Here is a 23,526-nt window from a genome sequence, read left to right as displayed (position 1 = left end):
CCCGATAGTATACTTACCGACAAGCTAAGACATTGCTACCTAGTTGCCAAAGTGCACCACCGTAGCGCTGGCGAATAGAGCGGTAACAGTTAATCTGCAACTACCTTCAGTCTTCTCCAATCTTCTCTTTGATTTTGATCGGATAATTTTGTTTTCTCTCTTTCTATTTTTATAAATATCAGGTATGTACACGTACATGCAATTAATATTTGCGGTTATTAGAATATACTGTACGCTAAACTACAACGTCAGATATCTCAAAATACACACTAAGCTAATAACTTATATATATATACGTATGTATATAAATTACTTTGGAATATTTATATTGCGTTCTTGTAATCAGATATTTCATCCTAATTCTACGTAAGCAAGCGTTGAGAATGTAAAAATAAAATTATTTTAGTAATATAAATTAAATTTTAATCGCAGGTAATTTGACAATGGCGCGTGGCGTCCTCCTCCGTGTTTGGACTAACTCCGCCGTATGTTTGCGTTCTTGCTTGCAGTGGGCTTGATTCGTCCTGCAAAGGTGTCAGAGCACAAGTAAGGATAAAATAATCTTATTTATCTATAGAAAACGTCATCACTTTAAGCACAACGCTATTTACCATAGACATTACATTAGCGCGTCACTATTTACAGAAGCTTTGACATTTTTCAAACAGATAATGTACGAAATTCAACAATGCGCTTAATTATTCGATCTTTCTCTCTTTCTCATTTTTTTTCAATATCAAATTATTTTTAAAAGTTTTTTTTGTAACTTGTTTTATTACAACTTTACTATATATACACGTGAACCGCGATTGAAATCTGACTAAATGACTCGTTATCGACCAGTAAAACCGTCTTGAGAGATGATCGCGTTTTGATTTGAGAGATGACGATGCTATTTATCTCGAGACAATCACAGCAGCCGGGAACATCTTTTTCGATAGTAGGAATATAAATTAAAAGACACAACACGTGTTTACGATTCATATGATTCATATAACTCAATAATTTATTCCTACCATATACATCGTTCTCCTCGTGATGAAACTGTCAAGACTTGGATACTTCACTTGGTTTTCGGTAATATATGTGTGTAGAACAAACGCGCGCGAGACGAGAATTTTCGCATGATTATTAATGTTTTTATTACCGTGATACAATTTTAACAGGTGTATAATATACCTATATAAGCGTAGAGAGGTTGAAATGTCGTTAGATTATACAGAACGGTATTTGGTCTTTTTCGTATGCGGTATATTGGGTCGATAAGTATGAAACTTGACAAATATATGTACATGTATATAGTATACACGTATATATTTGTTAAGTTTTATATATATTTAATGACTCGATAATTGTAACGATTCTATTCCCGATTCTATTTATTTATTATTGTAATCACAATTTAATATAACAGGAATTTAATACGATATTCCCATTAAATTGATTAAGATTTATCAGACCTGATCTACATGTGTTTTTCTACGCGCTACGCGATTGCGAACGACAGAATTAAAAATCGAATGTAAAAGTATCTTTCTCTTGGTTTGATCTGAAATGATACCGCTGTCTGAATGCCGCGATACACAGAATACATTTTATATCTGAAACGCAACATTAGTTTTACAGTACAAGTGAGTTAAAGGTAGAAGAGAAATTACAAAAGTATAACAATTTTTACTTCGATCGAGTTAATTAAAATTCGTTTTCGTCGTCGAGACTTTATATAAAGTTCGAAGAGAGATATACACGTAACCGAACATTTTCAGAAGAGATAGAAGCAGAGTCAATACATTCAATTATTTTGCAACATGATACGAAGTGTCGAAGTGAGTTTTGCATTTGCATAACTTCAACGTTCACCGTCTTTTTCTCCATTCTTTTTTTTTTTCGTGTGTTTATTCCTATGTAACATCTGAGACAATATCGGTTCAAGATAAAAACAAATGACGAGAAGAGTAGAAAAGTAGGCGTAAACGCTGAAGTGTCAATGTTTGTAAAAATACAAAATTGTTTCGCGATATATTCGACGCACGTGTGTGTAAAATCATATGAATAATCAAACCTCCGTCTCTTCCAAAACTATTTTGTACTCAAGACAAGAAGTTACGTGTTTATAAACTTATTTAACGCGTAAAAATGCTTATTCATTCCGTTACTATACATAATAACTTATTGCGTTTTTATTATATATAATAAACAAATAAATAAGAAGTTCTCTTATATCAGTGTGTCACACGAGAGAACACACAAACACACACATATATATATATATATGTATATATATATATAAATATATATATATATATTAATTTTTTCCTATCACGATTCTATATTCTAATATTGCGTAGTGAACGAATACTTTCAAAGTTGAACTGCGATAAAATTGTACTTAATTGAAACTGTTAGAGCACCATGCACGTCGTGAATCATATTGTCTACTTAAAATTTGAAAAAAAAAAAAATAACGTGTTTCTTCTCTCTCTCAGGACTCTAAAGTAGGTAGTGTAGGACAACACGCGCCTGGAACACAGACGATCGCGCGCGCATTGATCGACAAAAAAAAATTCCGTTTCTATCAATTTGCATATATACACTAGTTAGAAACAGTCGATGCAATCGACGGGCGATAATATCCTGCGACGTAACGTATTTTACAAAAATGAGATCGAAGTCGATTTAAATCTTATACAATATTATAATGACATCTCTCTTTCCGCGACTCTCTTTTATAATACAAATGCCTCAGGGCTCAGCGAGATTCTATATTTGAAATAGAATCTACAAAAACATATATATAGGCACGTATACGTAACATAATGTACAAATTAAAACTAATAGGCCTCTACGCACGCAGATGCGCGTTCGAAATTTTTCGCACGTACTTTGCGCATATGCGCACTTTTTTCGTTTTTGTTTAATCGCGCGTTACAAATATCCGTTACAAAGCCATATTCGAGCATTGATTCGAGCGTATTTTGTTCCGACGAAACTCAGAGAACACCGCGAATCGTTCGTGTCGGCGCTACGCGTCAGTATTTTTCGTGCTTGCACATGCACGCACGATGAATTCACTAATTGTGGAAATGACGAACTGCGCGAAAATGGTAAATTGCGAGCAACTTTTGCGTGGAAAGTTCGCATCGCCGAATTTTCGTAACGAATATCGCGCACAGTCTGACGTCAAAGCCTTATAAAATTAAAGCACCTATTCATCAATCAAAAATAATAAAATAAATACGTCACATTTGAATGAATAAATATATCCTTTGCGCGAGACTATCTACAAATTCGAATGTACTAGATTTAATAAAAAAAAATCATTTCGATATCAAGCGACTTGTTCGCGACCGCGCGGAATATTTTCGAACATCTTCCCGCCGAACAGTCGCGAGAATCGATCGCGGTCGAGAGATAAATGCAAAGCTCTTAAGCATATTACATCTCGAGCAAGAAGTAAAGAAACAGAAGGACGTAACAATAAAAAGAATCTTGTCGCTCTTCGCTACCAAGTTGGTAACACTGCTTTTTCGCACTGAACACTATTGCGTAACTGATTCACAAAGCTCAAAACGAAACACATTACATCCGCAAGCTCCGCTACATCGCGTCCTCTTTGTGTGTGTATAATTTTTCTCTCTCTTCCCTTACGGAGAGATTTGTACAGCGTCAAATTAAAGACTTCATACGACACGCAGTTTATACGTTGAAAATAAAAATAAGAAAAGAACACGGAGGTATTTGGTATATATGTTTCGTCGAGAAAAAGTCCCAAAATGTTTAAGGCAGTTTCGTCGTGTCAGAATTATTATTATAGAAAAAGTATTTCCTGAAGAGAGGAATATCTAATAGCAATCTCTACTATACTCTACGAGATCCGGCTGAGGAAGATCGCGCCAGCGTGCGCGTCCGTGCAAGATCTGATCCTGATAACGTTCCTCGAGCAAGTACCACCCAAGTACCTTCTCAGCTTCCCGGAGACAACTAGAAGACAGTCACGGCCTTTTGCAGCCAGCAAGCGAAGAGCGAGCTCGTTAAGTCAATAGTTGCGATTAGCAGTGTTGCCATTATTCACCTGTGTGCCACCCATTCCGCTGGTCTCAGCTTCGTAATCAGCAGGTCGATGCTTATCCGTGGAACTCTTGTCCTCTTTAAAGAGATCCGCTATACAGAACGCCTGTGGAAACACAATAGATATCTTGATCGTCTTATACACACGCAGACACACACACAATAAATATATATTATATACACTGTGTATGTATCATACTGATCGTTCAGTTTCTCTGTGTGTTGACGAGTACTGTGACATTTCAATCCGGTTTTTAAAGACACGTGACTTTAGTCACATGTTGTTTTTCCACTCCTCTCCCTCTCTCTATTTTTCGAGTTTGATTTTTTTCATTGCGTTGTTATATACACTTTGTGTGTAGATTATATATTGATCGATACAAATTCGTTTTAACATCACAATTGACCCGATCTTCAATTCTTCAGTGAACAACATCGCGAAAATTGATTTACACGTAAACGATAATAAATAAACGCGTGTTAGATGGATGCTAATTCACGACTCATTTAATTCTCAGAATTTCGACCTTCCGATCTTATTGAAGTCGTGACGTTCGCGACGAGATATAAAATCTCTTATTGTGAGAGAGACAACGAATTGTGCTCACCACTATTAAAGCGCTGACCGTGCCGAGGACGCCCCCAGCGAGCACGTCACTCCAGTGATGCTTGTAGTTAGAAATTCGTGACAACGCGGTGAACCAGGCCATGGTAATGCACAGAATTTGAAGGAAGTGTCGGAGCAGCTTGCTGCCCTTCCATCTCAGTCTCAGTTGAAGATACATCTGTAAAAATCCAAAACGTCGTCTATGATGCTCTCTGTGAGCGGATAAGAGCTCTTCTCTTTCTTTATTTCTGTCACACAAAACTTGAGTATCAAAGAAATCAACTCGGACTATTTATTCGAAGAGAGAAAATAACGTGAAAAAAAAAAAAGAAACTGTGTAAGAAGAGGCGTTGTTGATTCGACAATTCTCACAAACATCTATCAAAGCTGCGACAACAGTTGCGACATATCGCAATTATTAAATTATGCAAATTGGTTAATGTTTCCTAAGATTTACGGACGCATTCTCACGATTCCGCGTATGCAAATCGTGTGGCGCAACGCCACTTGTAATTTATAAAGACTACTTACCGCAAGGTAGATCATGGTGTAGGCCGAGAAGGACGAGTGACCGGAGGGAAACGATAATCTGAAACGATCGATCGATGTGTCGTGTCAAATAAATCCCATTTGTCTTTCGGGGAGGCAAGTGTATGGAGGAGAAGAAGGGCGGAGAATCGTTGCGCACAACGCGCGTAATAGCCCGCTATTAATTTTATCACGATTAATACCGGGGCGTGCAGCGCGTCGATTACGATCGGCGAAAAGTTCGGGTACCTAGCCGGGAGCGCAAAAGACGCGAAGATGAGAGAAAGAGAAAGAGAGAGAAGAGAGAAAGGAACCGAAAGAGAGAGAACGAGAATTGCCCACAACAAATAAAGAAAAACGACGAGAACTGCGAGAGAGACTTGATATTTATGAGGTCTTCGGGAGAGACGCGCGCGTCTTCGAGGGAAACGCGATGCTTGAATTCATGCGGGAATTGCATCTTGCGCCATTCAGTTTTCCGCTCGGTATACACTCGGTGTAACGTGGCTATTAATGTGTGTGGTTATTCCGTAATTGTTGATATTAACTATTTTCAGACTTCTCTCTCTCTCTCTCTCTCGACAGATTTAGTCAAGATGCATGCGCGAAGAGCTGAAAGAAACTTAAGAGAGGAAATTCATCGTTCAGAGTCGAGATCATCAGTTGCGAAGGTGCCTCGTATATCACTCAACGCGTACACAAACTCAAGGAACGTATAATGATAGGGCACATGGTGATAATCAACGCGAGCGCGAAAAGCAGCCACCGTTCCCTCAAAATGTATGTTTACGTGAATTTTTCTGAATCAACCGAGGGAGAGACTCAGCGAAGTGGCAAGTGACGGACGAGTCAAAAGGGCCGGGGGATAAATCTATTCTTTCGTTTCGACTCTCTTTCTCTGTTTCTCTTTCATTCTCTCTTCTTCCCTTCGTTCGTTGCGGTTCCTTCGAAGGCTACGTCGGAGACGGGGAGCATGAATGAATTCTCTGTTTGGTTTCTTTATCATGTCTCGATTCCTCAAATCTCTTTTACGCTTAAAACTGTCCTCTCTCGCTTTTCTTTCTCTCTCTCTCTCTCTGGCAGTCGCGCGCGAATGAGCAAAGGGCAGATGACCCGCGATACGGTCGAGTACGCGTGTACGTAATATCGAAAGAGCACGTACTGGCGGCCTCATTGCACCACACGCAAGACCGTGTATCTTTTTTTGGCTCCTTTACTCTCGTCTTCCTCGTACACACGAAGAAGCGAGACGACAATACGTAAAAAGGAAAAGGAAAAAGATCAAACACACACATGACGCAAGCTAACGTATAAACGGCGTTTCTGGCGCGAACGTGAATCGCGGCGGCTTTTCGCGCGGACTCTGGAACCAACCGAGAGACTATCTCGGATGTGTGGGAGATAAAGAGAGAGAGAGAGAGAATCGAGGACGATTCTGCCTACTATCTATCTCTGCGTTCCGTCAATCTCACGGCTTCCGAGCTAGGCCGCCGCTTTCGGTGTGACATTGACAACACTACACGCGACTCTACCAATGACATTGACACGCATTGAGAAGTCGTTAGCACTAGAACAACCAAGTGTGAGCAAACACCTAGCTTTACACGTCCCATCAATTTGACGGATGTTTGAAAAAACGTTTTTTATCATTCGTCCGTAATTTCTTTAATATTGAAGTAAATAACAAAAAAAAACAGATTTTTTTTAATATTTCATATTTGATTTTTCCTCGTTAAATTAAAATTATTCATTTCTCGCAAATAGATCGCATTTCGCGCAATTCGTCACTTTGCCGCGACCTTTCCGCCTTGCGAAACCTTGAGAAAAGTAACGTTCGATTTACGTTCTACACGCGTAATGGAATTCGCGTAAAGACTTTTTTGTGTAAAAAAAAAAACAAACATGCTGTTAAGGCACAACGTCCCAGATACGTTTTCTGAATGTTCTAAGAAACTGAGATACACATTTAAACGAGAAAGACCCCGTAGATCACGGAGAGAGAGAGGGGTCTGATCTATAGTAAAACGCCCTGATGCTCTTTTTGCGACGTCCGTTCCAACATCCGAGCGCGATGAATCATCGCAAAATCTCGGCCTTGTCGCAGGTGTGTCGCGTTTTAAACGTGTTTTCCCAACTTCTGAGAGATAATGACGCACGCGTAACGGGTGGGGTCCCGATGTTATTTCGAGTAATAAGCCGGTGCATAATCCCTCGTGCGTTTCGCCGCACGGTCCTCTATCTCAGCTGGAGCCCTTTATCTCACACGCCACAAGCCTCCTTCCCTCCGTCCGTCCAACTTCTAGCCGCTCCTTCTCGTCTTTGTGACTCTCTTCGCATTCCGCTGGCAAATTGCGAGCGAAAATTGCCAGACGCGTAAAAACAAGGTACCGCCGTGAGTCGCGCTCGTCAGAAAACTCATTCGCGCGCTCTCTCCAAATGCAACCTTGCGAAGTGCTAAAGTTAGTTATCCGCGACGCGGCCGTATCGAATGCGTTTCATCGTTGCGTGAACGTCGCGCGGTATTTCCCGAGTAGATGCAATTGACCGCGATGTGTTATTAACTTTTTACGCGTCCACCTCGAAGAAGAAACTCTCTTCTTCGCGAGCAAAGTTGCCAGACACGCAACGAATTTTCCGAGGAAACGCTTAAGACTTGCTTCTTAATTGTTCGATATTGTGACTTTTATTAATTTTAATAAATTAAAATAATGACATTTCTCTCGGAAACTAAGCATTTTTTGTTTTGTAGAACCATGTGAATGATTTTTCTTCACATTTAGTCAATGGGAATACGTTCTTGAAATAAATTTCGAACGTAGGATAGGGACTAATTGGTGATCGCGCGCTATCTCGAAATCGGAGCGCGCCATTGGCAGAGATCGCAGACGAAATACGCGGTATAGGAGAAGCGAAAAAGAAACACAAGGAGAGAGAAATCGGCGGAACATCTCTCCCTCTTGACGCGCGTAAACACGTCTGGATTTCGCGATAGATAGATCTGGCTTAAACCGACCGGTTCAAAAACGAACGAACGAACGGAGAAATGGGAACGTGTGAATTTCGCGTTGTTCCATTCATTTGTACAACGAGCAGAATGCGCAAGACAAATATATTTCGGGCGTTTCTCTCGTGAGAATAAAAGCGGGAGGAAGTAGACACATTGTGCACGATTTCGCGGATGCGAATCGCTCGCATGAGTTCTGTTCCCGTATATATTGTGGCGCTTTTTAAGCGCATACTCTCGTATGCACATATATCCGTTAAAACCGGACCGGCCTCCCCTTTAGTTGCGCTGAATGTACGCGCGCGCGTATCCGGGATGCGCGCAAAAAGGTTTCTGTGCCATTATCCGACAACAAAGCCCGCACACGCGGAGCATTCAATTCAGGAAGTATCCCGGCGTCAGAGGGTTTAAATTTCACCGGCGTGCTTTAAATAACGCTAACGAGATTGAGAAAAAAAAAAGTCAAAGTACGCTGTCATTTTTTTACGAAAAATTTTTACAGAAAATTTCGCTCCCTCTCACGAAGTTTTTATTTTGCTTTAATTTTGTAAGAAAAAAACCCAAAAGCAAATCAATGAAGTAAATTTAGTGTTTAGAAAGATATTTGTGTTTATGGGTTGTGTAAGATTTTTTCGATCAGTTTTTTGTGAAAACTTAAGTGAAAGTGCAGGAGGATTCTCGCGATTGATTCGTTCAGGACAGAACACAAATTAACAAATTACAAACCTCTCGTTTTTCTCTGTGTGAGCAGACGGTACGTTCTCTCGACATATCCCTCATCAGGAAAACGAGAGAACGATTTGTTTGCGAGAAACATATAACCGACCGAATGCTGTTGTTTAATTAAAAAAGCACGCGTATAAATAACTCGGGATAAGGGGAGTAGGCGGGACAAACGGACAAACGACTGATAATCCAATGAGCGTTTAATGTGAAAGTCAAGCGTGTCGGCGTATCGAATCGATTTAAGAGACGACAGTCGCGTTGTCTTTCCGCGTTCGTCCCCTTTGATTACCGCAAATTACCGTTTCGTCTCTCGTGTTCCCGCAGTCCTTGTGTGTAATCATATACGTGCAAACAGCGCCAAGGCCCGCCAGACTGTTAATGAAGTAAAAATACCGAAACGCAACAAAATCCCTCTTCTCGTGTTCGTTTAATCGCACACGCCTCGCCCCGTGACTCAGTAATTGCCCAGGCGCAATTGTTACCGTCACGCGACCAACGCACGCGGGGCTCTCTCTCTCTCTCTCGTGTTCTCTCTCCGATGGTTTCACGCACGATATATTGCCCGAGAGATCTCTTCTGCCCGATGCCTTCTGGTTTCGCCTTCTGCTATCGAGACCGAGAATAAAGCCACCACAAAGAACCCGCACACGCGGTGTATATATTGTGTGTATGTATATACGTATGTATATACGTACGCGCGTAACAGTACATACACTGACGCTAAATAAACGCTGCCAATGTATCGCCCACAAGTGCGCGATAAAATTTACGATTGATACGTCACGTGTGCGCGTCTCTCTCACTTTTACGCGTCGAAAAGATCGGGAAGTTCCTTAACACCAGGAACAACCAGAGTTGAACATACACTTGATTTTACCGCACATTCGTCGACTTGACGGATTTATTGGAGAAAACGTTTTATTCGTTGTTACTTTTGACTTTCTCAATATATTTGTATAATTAACGAAACAAAAACTTTCAGCTCGTCTTTGTTAAGATAAAACCACTCGGAACATTTCTTGCGAGTAAATTGCACACGTCTGAATTCTCGTCATTTGCACGAGTTAAGTTGTCCCCGTGGTTTAAAATTAAATAACATTATATTCGCAAAATTACACGTGATCGCGTAAATTGTTGCTCGAAACATTCGATTCATTTCGCGCGATTAAGCGAATTTTACATTATTTGCGGCGGATGATGATATCGTGTCGTTTAAATTGAGATTCAGAGAATGCGTGTTGAAAAATTTGTCACCTGACATCCTTCAGCAACTTGGCCGTTACTCCTGTTGCCGTGCATTCGAAATTCTCGAAGTATTTATACTGATTCTCAGGTAAAGTGCAATTTATACTCGGCTTGCAAAGATCCATGAAGTGCGGACGTAATCGACCGATCGTGTATTTGGCGATGTCCGTGAATAAAACGGTGCAGGCCGCGCCGAAACCAAAAATGCCAACCTGTGGAAACAACATCGCCATTTTAGGCAAGAATGACTTGTGACAAAGAGACTTTAAGAGACAAGAGAAGACTTGTGCAATTTTATATATCGCGCGTAACATTCTCGTAATTTTCAAAAAGTAAAAAAATTACGATGTGGATTAAAGAAAATTAGTGAAAGGTTTTTTACTTTATGTTATTTCAATTTCTCCAATTAGTGCAATCGGTGCAACTACGAAATGTTCAATTAACAAACTTCATTTTATCACAAAAGACATATCGATAAGACAAACCTTTCCGTAAGCGTTCCACAGCCACGGAGGTATGGTGTATCCGAACAAAACATTTGCTTTGTGTTCGGGAACGTGTCTTGCGTAGAAATACTCTCCTATTATCATCTGAAATCAAAGAAAAATCGAACATTTAAAACAAGAATACATTGCTCTATGTACTTTTCTCAAATAAAACGATCTATAGCGTTCGACAACCGTGAATTCTATTTCCTTTGTGAGAAAAGGACTGACTCCAACTTCATAAAAGAATCGCCACCCGGATATTTGATACGCTTGGGACAACTTGTACGATATCTCTCGCTTTGTGTGTGTGTGTGTGCGCGTGACGCGACCTTACAAGGCTTTTCAGGTCGACTGGCAAAAGAAGGAATTCCTGGTTAAAAAGGTGGTATACTGTTCTTTTTTGTGAGAAAAAAAGAGAGAGAGGTGAAAAGAGAGATCGAGAGAAGCACACAACCTGTTTTTCATCTCTCTAGACTCTAACGATCTGTCATGTTCCCGATCGGAGCGAGTTAACCAGGCCGAAATAAAGGTCTGACAAGATAATACAATGCGCTTCGCGGCGAGCACAAAGTATATCAAGGCGACTTGCGCACTAGTCCTCTACCTGGAGCTAAATCCCGAGGCGAACGCGCGAGGTGTGAGCGCGAAGTAATCCGAGTTTTCATCGCGCGAGTAGTACGTGTCACGCGCAAGATGGATAATGAAGTGTCGGCCGAGCTCCTCTCGGTCGCGAGATATCTCACAGCCGAGAGAAGAAGGATGATGCTAAGGAGAAGAAAAGAACCCTTCTCGGATTGCCGCGCGCAGGTACAAAGAGGAATGCGCGCCTGTGAAGTAAATATATGTGTGCACGTAATAAAATCTCTGACAGAAACACCAAGACGGGAGAAGAAATGCCACTGAACGGACTGTAGTCTGGAAAAGAGAAATCACTAAAGGAAATAAACTGCCAGAAAAAGTATCTGTTATCTCGCGGACAAAATACGAGAAGAGCGCAAAAAAAAGTTACTCTAACGTCGTCGCTGTTTGAACGTTTTAAATTTTGCGAGACTATCGCCGTATATTGACAAATACTGTATTTGGGGGTAAAAAAAATTTTGATATTTCCGAGTGCAAAATACAAAGAGACGATTCGCCAAAAAAAGAGACTTTTATTTAATTGAATCTCGTCGTCGTCGCGAATAGACACGTCGAAGAGAGAAGCGAAGTTAAGATTCGGTAAGCCGGCTTATTATTTCGAGCACTATAATTTGCTCGATTCTCAGGCGCCCCGCCTCTCTCTCACCCCCGTATTTCTCGTATAAGACTTTGTATTCAGCGTGAGGAGTTGAAAAAAATCAAAAAATTGCCCGACTCGAAAATTATCTACTTAACTTAACGCAGAAGCCGATCGCGCGCGGTCGTAATAAGATAGTTCGGCTTTATGTAGGCACACACACACACAGTCGGCACATAATAGCCGGTTATTTCTCGAAGGAGCGCGATCGATGGCTGTGTAAACACGCCAGACCCTTTCTATTTCGATATTGATTTTTAAATAACACATTCAATTGCTTTTTTTACAAGCCAACATTCAAGCTGGTGTAAATGCCGATGTAAAAACGTCGATAATTACACATTTGCATATTTTAGGGAAACTTTTACTTTCTAAAGTAGTGACTTACTTATCACGCTCGTCTTTTAAACCGAAACTCCGCACGAGTGTGACGATCAAACTTCAACATCAACTTGTGATGCGCGCGTTAATTGTTTTGTCATACGCGCACGAAAAAATCCTTCCTCGAAAGACGATCGGTCGGGAAGAAAAAAAAACTCAAGTCAAAACCGCGAGTTACGAGTGTTCGGCGATATCCGCGAAAAAACACAAAAAACATAAAAAATGGAAATAACACAAAGAAAAGGATTTGTGAGATTTATCTCGACTTTGTCCCGGAGCGCGGTGACTTATTGCGCGTGCAAAAGAGAGCGCCGGTTTATCCGCGTTAAATTAACAGCGCGACATACAACCTTCCCCCGCCCGGCGCGCGATATGTATCGCCGCTTTCCTTACCGTGTAAAACACGCACAACCGCTTAACGAAGTTAAGACGATTGTGTGAGAATCCGAGAAGAGATTCTCTTTCATCTTTCTGTGCTGCCACACATAAATATAGGCGCGACTATATCTCTCACGAGGGGGGTCTCTCCTTTACACACACGCGAGAGAGAGACCGCGGCGGAGCGTAACCGAGTCCATTACTCGAATAGGATCGCTGTTTAGCGTTCATTTTAATAATTACACTTGTTGGATTTACGACGTGCGTGTGTAAAGCGAAACGCGCGCGCTCGTTAAGCGCATGCCGGCTCTTCCTGAAGAATCGATATATTACATTATTAAGAAGAAGCTGTAACTTTACCCCGTCGTGAGAATTGCCGCGAGGGATGAGGAGAAACGCCGGGACAACGATTCGTTAGCAACTGGCTACAATATAAATATATTTTAATATATTTGATGATACGAATTAATACAAATAATATAAGTATATATAATTTTTATTTGTAAATTTATTTCATGGAGCAGCAAAATCATCACACCGAGTGATTCCCATGTAGGAAATACACGCGCGATTCATACTGACAGGAGATTTACGCACTGACAGGAGAGAATATCTCATCCTTCTCTTTCTCCCCTTTAATCCCATCATTATATATTACAACATGATCCTTCCGTGCTTAGATTATCATCTTCTGACGATGTCGTTAAGCTCAGAGAGTTCCCGGAGCGCGGAAGAACATATTTTATCAACTTCGGATTTACGTCAAAAGTTTTTTTTTTTTTTTTTTTTTTACCAAAGCGGACGATCAAAACTATAAGAACGAACATGTGCGAGTCTCGTCATTACTTTCAAAACAAAATTGCGCGCGCGAATAGAACATTACATTTATATTTCTTTAAAAAAAACACAAAGATGTGTAAGCGTCGAGAAAAAACATTTCCGTCTGCTTTGGAACTTCTGTTTCACAAAACAACGACGAGACTCTCTCTTTCCTCTTTTTTTTTTTTTCATTCATCTTTTTCTCCCATTCGGTTTACACGCCATGCAATTTCATGTGCTTTGAATTATGCACGACGCTCGAAATTATTCGCCCCGCGGTGACAACGTTAATTCGAACTTGATGCGACTTGAGAGAACGCGAGGAGAGAGAAGCGAGAGCGAAGCGGACAGCTGACGTTTGAGGAGTGGCAGAGAGCGACTGACTTTCGAGCGACTGACGCCGAAATGAGAAACGTCGAGCAAAAACGGTGAAACGCGAAAACGACATGTTTTCTACCCGCGTATTACGGAGCTGAGTCTGATTACACGGCGATGGTTCTCTTTCAACTTCTTTTTGCTTTTCCCCGAAGTAAAAGCCTGGAATATACACGAGCGCGCTGCGTAAGAAGTTTTTGTTTTTGTTTTTTTTTTTAAATCGCCAACAGTTTGAAGTCTATAAATTTCTGCGGTACACGTTGTATGAAAAGGACAAATTGAAGGAGAAATTCTAACAACCTGTGCCCTTTCCTCTTTCTCCTCTTCTCAAGAAAACAAAACAAACACACAAGCGTACTTGTTGTTTGTATCTTTCTTGCGCGAACGTGTACGGTAACGAGAGTTAAATTTGGAGTAATGGGTTTCGGAATCCGTGAGCGAGAGTGACGCGCGAGAATCCATAGAACGGCGGGAATTCGATATGCATTCGTTGAACCTAGCTGGCACAGATTTCTAAACATTCGAGCAAGAGAAAATACGCGAAATCTATAAATAGGGGGGGCAAACTGCTCATAGAAATGTACTCCCCGTCACTCCCATAAGAGTCACGTGCGACGACGGCGGTGACGGCGGCGTATCAAAAAGGATAAGAAAAAAATCTCTCGCACGCAGATACATAAGTAATCGACACAGATCGAATCACGAGCGCATTCCGCTTTCTACATCGCGACCGACAATCAATCAATCAATTTGTCCTTACTCGATCGGGTTGAAGATTCAAATATGATAGAAACTGCAGAAGAGGAAGAATCTTCTTTACTTTTTTTTACACCTTTTTATAGAGACTCGGCAAAGATAATTATTCGACGCGCGTATACAGACTGTATTGATATATGTTTTGGGTGTCAACTATTCCAGACATATTCTTAAAACATTTAAAAAAAAAGTTTATACATAAACATGATTATGATATAGATATACTAAGACGATTAATAAACAATTGCTAATTAAATATGTTGTCTTGTTTTGACGTTTTCTTTTATTCCGTTAAACTTTGTCTTGTTCCGTTGAATTGCTTATCAATTGTCTGTTAAACAATAAAATTTTTCAGAACCTAAACGTTTCATGTTTGTGTATGAAGTTTTTTAAATATTTGGTCGACGAGAGAATATTTGAACACAAATTAAAACACACACACTCTGCATTGCTTCCTCAGATAACGCGAATCAATTCCCATGACCACCGAAACCCGATGAATGCCGCTCTCTCAACCGATCCGCGTGTTCAGACGGCGCAACACAAACGAATTCGCGCTCGCGTGTGCTCCGTATTCTTAGACCGGAACCACCGCGGTTCTCTCTTTCTCCTGTGCGTCTCTTTTCTCACGAGGGGCAAAAGACCGAGAGTCTTGAAAGTGGCACGCGACAGGTCCTTCAATTCTCTCGCGATCCCATCTGCCACCGGGAACACTCCGATGTCAGAGGAAACTCAAAGCGTCGGCACCGCCACTTTGTGCGCGCGTACAAACTCTCGCGCGCTCGTACGAACGCGCAATAGATTTGAACACGTTCAATTTTGCTTGCGTCTAACGCGTTTTCATTCTCGTCTTCTTCTCTGGCACAGCGAAGAATATTTCTCAACCATTAACGTCACTTTCACGTGAGTCTTCGGACGCTTGCGAATTGTTCCTTACGTGCAATTTTCGTATTCAATTAAAAATTCTTGCAATTTAAATACAGAAAAACACGCGCAGAGAAGAGAACGATTGCAATGAGAAAAGATTCTCAAGTATAATTAACAGTAGATTGTCAAGTAAATCACCGTACATGCGTGTGTGTTTATTAAAAATCACAAAGTGACCTCACCGTGCATATGGGAAGTAAAAGTCCCACAACGTACAGCATCGTGTTGGTAACCGTGGAATCGTGATACGGATGATTGAGTGACTCATCGTTGCAGAAGAACCCGCGTTTGTACGGTTTGCCAAATAGGAAGAACATCAGGACCGTTATTCCCACTGAAACACAAACGGGAATATTAAAAAACATCAATCTCGCTTTTATAACATCGTTGACCGGTCAACGGCCGCTGCTATTCTTGTCGAGATCATGAATCTCGAAGAAGACTCCTATTGAATAAAAAACAGTTACGCAGAGCGCATAAACGATTGCAATCTGCGGAACGCGCGATCCAGTGACAAATAACAACATCAAATCCGCCATTTGTGGCGATCGACCCAATCGGGATGAAACTCTCGCGACTCTCGTTAGAGAGTCTCTGAATTAAACGTGCAATTTATTGCACTTGTTGCACCGCGCGACTATTGTGCGCCGCGAGAAAAAAAATGTTGTTTGTGATTCCGCCAATCAAAGTGACGTGCCCCGGCGACGTGTTACGCGCCCCATATGTTCAGATACATTTTTTTTTGCCAGATATTACTTAACCCCTTCATTACCGAGGGCAACTACACAGTCAGTTCGCCGCAATCGAGCGCTCTCTGCGCTTACACGGTGATAAGTCGATGATGACGATCACCTCGCGAAGTTGTTTGCACCAGCGATACCGTATAATTTTACGAGGCTACACAATTAAAAGGAGGCTCTTCAAATACATTACGACGAGCAAGAGGGAGCAGACGCGTCTAATCTTAAACATAGATGCGCAAAATGTTTATACACGAAACGTCCCGATACATATTGTAATAATATTTACACACTCTCAATAATCCATATGTGTCCATATTTAAAAAAATTAATTAAACTTCGTTAAATTTACTTTCGCACAAGTGGCGCTACGTAAATCGCACGAAATTTTGGTTTGTTCTCTTTTTATCGAGCACGACTATGGCGCGACACACAACAAACAACTTCTTATCCATAACTGTAAAATAATTTTAGCCACAATTTTCACTATTTGCGATTGTCGCCTTTCTGTCATAAATGCGCGCTTGTTACATTTGATGCGCAACTATATGCCTCCTATTATCGAAGTACTTATCAGTCAATCACGAGGTCAAGCGGTCTATTATTATCCATTATTAAGGGTCGTTAAAATTGCGCGTCGTCTAATTATCAACCGTGTTTTCTCTCGAAACCAATGACGTTTCCCTTTTTTTTTTTTTTTTTTTTTAACAGCGAAACGCACTCCTACCTGTCGTCGACGCATACGTAATGCACGGGTTTGCGGAAAATTGACGAGAAATTACGGACTGCTTGTCGACCCGTACGTATCACGGTTATTTAACACGCGCGTTTACTCCATTATCTGGAAATTATGGGCGCAATCGCCGTGCGTCGTCGCGATCGAGATAATTGCGTCGTTGGGCCGTTTTCATAAAAAAAAAAACTGAAGTAACACGTCGGAGCTAACCGCTTGCGCGATCACGTTATTTTAGCCGTGTATGCAAACCGACGTGCAACCGACTTGCCAACTTGCTCGCAACGACGATTCGACGTGTTAAAAAATGTAGACACGGTCATCAAAACTTTCAGCCATGGGAGTCAAGTGTAAAAGACGAAATGTGTATTTACGGTACCTTGCGCATTTATTATTATTTTGTATTGCATAACAAAAAAAAGGATCATACGTTTATTACGCTGTCGAGCATAATACCGGCAATGTGTGACCGGAAAAGAGTCAAGAATCTCGATCTCTTCGACGAAGACTGAGAAAATTCACGGCTGAGATTTGCGAGCAACATTTCATGGAATTCGCTTTGCGTGAAGAAGATCTAAATAAAAAAAAAAACACACACAGCAAACAAGGAAATATTTGAAAAGATAAAACAACACGCGTCACGGTGTTTTATTTGCACACGATTGATTAGTTATACCGAAAACTCTCGGCTTGTGTACAAGTGCTTGTCAGTGCACTTATCAAAGAGTTAATCAGCAAAGATATTATATGTACACGTTTTTTGATCAGGCGCGTCACAAGCGTCACATAATGAGTTACATATTTTTTTTTTTTCGATGAAATCAGAAAGAAGTTATTTACCAATACAATTTAAATATTTGTGAAAAAGTTAAGTTATTGAAAACAATTTAAATCTCATTAATCCTTTTATCGCCCTATTGGCGCTCATAGACGTTCTGAAAAAAAAGTATTCCGTATATGGCCATTTATATATTTTCAGGCAATTAACATTCACCAACGAGTTTCTGTGTCATAAAAAAAAAAAAAATTAATCTTGAAATACGATAAATATTTTTATATCGTTGCAATTGTCTGTGAACGCAAAACGAAAAGATAAGATGTAATGTACGTTTACGAAAGAGCGTTACGCAAAATATGATAACAATTCAATGAAATGCAATACGTGGTAAGGAAAGAATGCGACATCAGCGTGTGAAACTGCGTTGTGAAATGTCAGAGTGCACGAAAAAATTGAAGAAACAAAGTTTCACGAGGAAAACTCGCGTGAAGGTCATCTCCTCGAATGACCAGAAACGTATGAAAATTTATCGTATAGACGTATAATATATCAGAACAAAGAGATTCGCACATGTGTGTCGCTGTGTTACGTAATGGCTGATATTATACATGTGCACATGTAATAAATATATGCGTTGCGCAGTTTTCCACGACGATAGGCGTAGCGAGCGATTATTATTCGGTATTAGATCTGCCTTGACACCTATTTAGAAAGAGAGAGAGTATAGGCGTTTATTTCATCATCAATGCGAATCTGACCGTTAACAGAACAACCCGACGTGAACACCTACATCATAGTTTTATCGCACGTTCGTCAATTTGACGAGTAATGGAAAAAATGTTTTATTCATTAACTGAGTTTTAATTTCTTTGATATTGACATAATTAATTAACGAAAAAGCTTTCGGCCACGAAGAATTTTATTATTTTACACTTTTCTCTCGTTAAAAACTATTCATTTTCAGATAAATTGCATTTCTGAGATTTGTCAATTCGACAAATTTGTTCTTAATGTAAAATACCGAAAACTCGCAATCTTATCTTCATCTGCGTGTAGATAAAATGATATCTTTAAATTAAAATTTGATAGCACTTCTAGAATATCATTTTTCGATTTTAGTCTCATGGATCGCTTGAAATATTTTTCGAGCGTATAAATTTGAGATTTTGTCTTTTGTTATCAAACTATATCGACTCCCACTCGTCTCTCGCTTGGTATATTTATCGACACACCTAATTGATTATTATGCAAAAGTTATTTCACGGATGTTTATACGCTCGAGACGAGAGAGAGAGAGAGAGAGTAATAAATTGTTGCCTGTTTCGAAACATCCTCGTTCCGTGTGAAGAAACACTTCCTCGTGGAACACACACCGCATAAATCTGGTTTTTTTTCTCTCTCTATAACCCTCCCGGTATGCAAATGTGTGCAAAGTGCCCGTAGCTACACACACGTGACAGACACCGTAAAATTTCTGAAAAGAATATTTTGGCAACGGTGAAATTTATGTACATTAATGTTTATGCTTATCAAGTTTTATTATATTATCATCACACGGTGGTTTTGAGAAGAAGTTTTGTCCGATGTGCGAACAAGGGACGAGAAATTTTGCTCGTAACGCGAATCTGATATCGCAAATAATTCAGTTTTGTATCGATCGTAGTACTTTCTTCTTTAATACAAAACAGAATTTCACTTATTTTTTACTTGAGATATTTTTGTTTATTAGTTCATCTACAAAAATATTTTTATTTCATTTGTTACGTTTTCAGAACAAAAGCTTGTCGTATTTAAAGAGAGTGAGATACGTTACAAGAGTATATTGTTTTTTATTTAAATAACTTATTTTTATGAATGCACGTAGCTTCGTTAATTTTTCAGAAAAATTATAAAAGTTATCATTTCAATAATTAAATAATTAACTGGTATTAAAATTTACGTAACGACATCATTATCGTTCGTTATCTTTTCTATCATTAAGTAAGCATTTGAAAATGATAATGAAATCATCGTTCGATTATCATCGATATCGAGCGTTTTCTCTCCTTGAGAACGTACGTGACGTACGTCTGTGTGCGTACGCGTTGGTTAGAGAGAAATTTATTTCTATACGCATAACACGTATTATATATCACGCGGACAATCGCTTGCATAAATCTGTCTGCGAACAAAATAGCAATCCGTGTGTATAATAAGAAAAGTACTGTGAAGTACAAACTTAATAAATTTCTCAGTTGCAACCAACGCGAGATACAAAGAAAAGAAAGAAACGAGAGAAGAGAGAGCGAGCGATTCTTTTCTTTCTAAAAACAAATTTATTAATTCGTCGCTCGAGCACACCTCAGCACGATAATCGAAACGATCAAGTGTGTGTGTGTAGAGAGAGGGGAAATTTAATTTAATAAATTTACATATATATATATTCATGAGGGCGGAGACACGCGCGTGAATCTCTCGGATCCCTCGTCTCGTTTCTAATCGGCACTTGTCTCATCTCATGCGAATAGGGGGCACACTCTCGCCTCGCGAATCACCGCGTCTCATAAGGCCTTTTCACAGCCTCGTCCTTTCGGCAATCAGGTCCGTCGCTCACACAACACGTCGCACGAATCCCGCCGAGGCTCAAATTGAATTCTAAACAGATTGTCTGTGTACCTCTCTTATTATACAATTTACGCGTGGATGTGTGCGTGAATACATGCGCGCGCGTGTGTGTGCGACTGACCCATCGTAAGAATTTATTAATATCAGTCGGGATCTTTGTGGCCAAGGTTTCTCTTCACCACAAACAAAATCTTGACCGCATCACAGATACGAGAGAGAGAGAGAGAGAAAGAGGAGATGAATAAATTCTTACGATAGGCAGACCAAGATAGCAATGAGGCGAGCTATAGAACGTCTTACCGCACATTTATTTATACCTGCGTGAGAATTAGTTTAGATATGCGTGAAAGGCTTGCGTGATTTTATACGTCGATGATATGCAAACAAAAAAAAAACACCAATTGGCGATTTGAGAGAAAAACTAGTCTTACGAGATAATAAAATATCTGATTCGTACACGCAAACACGCACGACAAAGTAAAGAACTTAAGTGTTAGAACAAGTGCTTGTTAAACGTATGGTTTTTTCTCTCAATTATATTACACAACCGGAAATAACAGATTTCGCGTCTTTATGTTGCGTCTAATAGAACTCGACGACACAATCGCGGCTTCACGCAATTTCCGACAAAAATACATTAAATCCAAGGAAAACAACTATATATATATTTTTTTTATTATCATCAGCTTGCTTATTTGTTTGCGCGATAATGTGAGGTAAAGTGTTAAAATGCATTTCGAAGGGAAAAACCTAGAAAAAAGAATCAAAGTTGATTTCTGAACACATATAAAGATAAAATTCGGTGCTTAAAGTTGGTTTTTAGTTGATTTAGGCTCGTTTGATTGTTTAGATACCGTTAGGTCAGGTCGAAAAAAATGTGTGAACTTCGAAAAAGTGTTCAGAATACGTTCTCTCTCTCTCTTTCTCAAAGTAATATATATATAAAACTTATTTAAAATTACTTTAAAATTACTTAAAAATTGCTTTAACAGTTAAGAGAGTAAAATGTGTTATCTATAATAACGTAATATTACTGACACGTTATATTTTTCTTATCGCATCGCCAACACAAGCTACGAAATCAGCGCAATGTCACAAAAAAATACAGAAAAAGTTCTATTGTTTTTCAAACAATAAAAAATACGACGAGATAAAGGCGCCGTATCGTCCTCGCAAATTGCAGAAATGGTGCCTCGGTGGCGTCGACGGACGAAATCGATTGAGCCACCACCGAATGCAAAGTTACACAGCGCGCGCGTTTACGGACGCACATTATACGTGCGCATACAGCGAAATATTGTCGCGTAACATCGTGGCTCGTCATGCCACGATAATTTATTGTAGCGAGAAATAATGATCGTGACAACAACGAGAGAGCTCGGATGTTTCTCTCGCGCGCGATTTAGTCGCGAATATTTAGGTGCGTGATTACATTGACGTTTGACTGATAATTTATCAGCTGTTTGCGTAATTTGTTGCTTCTCTTGTAACATTTCTATCGTAGAAAAATTACAAGAGAATCGCGTTGAGTCATCGGGAACACAAACGACGTCGATGACTTCATTTTGCAATTCAACGTGATGACCCGGATGCGCGCAACGAAGCGACACGATGTAATTGCGAACAAAAAAAATCCAAAAATTTCACAATCTATGTAGTTCGAAAAAACCGACGGTCTCGATACGTTATACAAGCCGTGCGACTTTAAAACGATTAAATTTCCATAAATTATACGTGTTAAATAAGAAAATAGATTGTATCGTTACTTTTTTTTTTTTTTAAGTTAATTGTTAGAAAGGATTCACGTGACTGCCTGTTTCTCTCTCAAAAAAAACGTATAAATTATTTACACGCGTAAAGTCTGCGCGATATTTTACATATTTTTGAAAAAAAAAAAACTCAAATATATCGCGCGAGAACGTTCAATTCTTTTCGAGATCGGAGAAACTCCTTAACAGAAAAGAACATGAGATATAAAAGACATAAAGGATGTTCTTCAAAGTATGCCGTTTCAAGAATTTCTTCATCCTCGGAGGGGAAAGAACTTGTTAAGTATACTTGAATATCGGGCAAACAAAGATTTAAACAGACCATTAGTAGAGCCTCGTCGCGGTGTAAATTTAAAGGAGCAGGCTCTCCATTAAAGTCTAAGTGCTGCTACATTCCTCGGAGCGGACGAGGGTTAAAATCTCGCGTACTTCGGAACGGTGCGTTGCACCCTTTCTCCTCTTTGACGAGTTGTATCTCGTGGAACGTAGTACGTGCCGTACAAACGTTTCGCGGAAGCTTGAGAGAGCGTATCGGCGCTTATCGCAAGTGTACGGCGGCACCGTCTCATCGCTCTCTCTCTCTCTCTATTTCTCTCTCTTTGTTCCTCTTGCGCGAACAGATGCACCTGTCAACTTCAGGATCGCGCGCAACCCCATTAGCGCGCTGCTCCTGGATATCAAACAAGCCGCGCGCGCGTGCTGTCAATCCCCAACAACCGCCGCCGTGAAACATTGAATTTATTTATCGATACTCGCGTCGTCGACACAAGTACATACATATATATATATCAATACGATAATAATTTCTTACTCACCGACAAACAAACAGAGAAAGTCCATTATGACCTTCCGTAGAATCAACTTGGACGATCGATCCATGCTGCCGCGCTTCCGCTTGTCACAACGTTGTCGAGTTACAGTTGCAATAAGATGTTGAACTCTACGAGAGAGATGAGTGTCGCGCGACGGCTCAGGTGTCTGCGACCGGCTATGACGATGACTTTTAACGGAGCAGCTGATCGCGAGCGTCCCGCGCTAACGATGCATGCGTGAAAACGCGTGCGCGCGTGCGTGCAGTTTTTGACGTTTGGTAAGCGCCGATGAGAGAAATCCGCGATCTCTCGCATACGCGCACCACGCGACGTCTTGCAGTGGACTGACCGAGGCGCTCGTTGCTCCGCTCTGCGCCGTTTCTTCGCTCTTTCTCGTTCCCTCTCTAGTTCCACCACGTTTTCCCTCACGACTGCGCGACTCCTCCAAATCCGAGCGACTGCGCGAGACCCCGCCAAATCCGATTGAGATCCGAGATACAACGGCGACTGCG

The 23,526-nt window shown here is 40.4% G+C and overlaps 1 protein-coding gene across 1 annotated transcript; it reads right to left on the bottom strand.

Annotated features, from left to right (window-relative positions):
• Positions 1-145: 145 nt before the first annotated feature.
• On the bottom strand, positions 146-23,526 carry LOC109858434 (putative phosphatidate phosphatase). The gene is made up of 8 exons (XM_020435682.1): positions 23,018-23,526; positions 15,761-15,912; positions 10,664-10,768; positions 10,188-10,390; positions 5,207-5,264; positions 4,677-4,853; positions 4,073-4,174; positions 146-524 (listed from the first exon to the last, which is right to left on the bottom strand). Exons 1-8 carry the CDS (start codon positions 23,079-23,081, stop codon positions 423-425), a joined length of 963 nt encoding a protein of 320 aa, XP_020291271.1. The 5' UTR covers positions 23,082-23,526; the 3' UTR covers positions 146-422.

Source organism: Pseudomyrmex gracilis, unplaced genomic scaffold, assembly GCF_002006095.1.
Source record: "Pseudomyrmex gracilis isolate BER0280 unplaced genomic scaffold, ASM200609v1 scaffold_203, whole genome shotgun sequence".
In the NCBI taxonomy this organism is placed as follows: Eukaryota; Metazoa; Arthropoda; class Insecta; order Hymenoptera; family Formicidae; genus Pseudomyrmex; species Pseudomyrmex gracilis.
The sequence above is the reverse complement of the archived record's forward strand: the minus strand, read 5'-3'. Positions and strand labels throughout refer to the sequence as shown.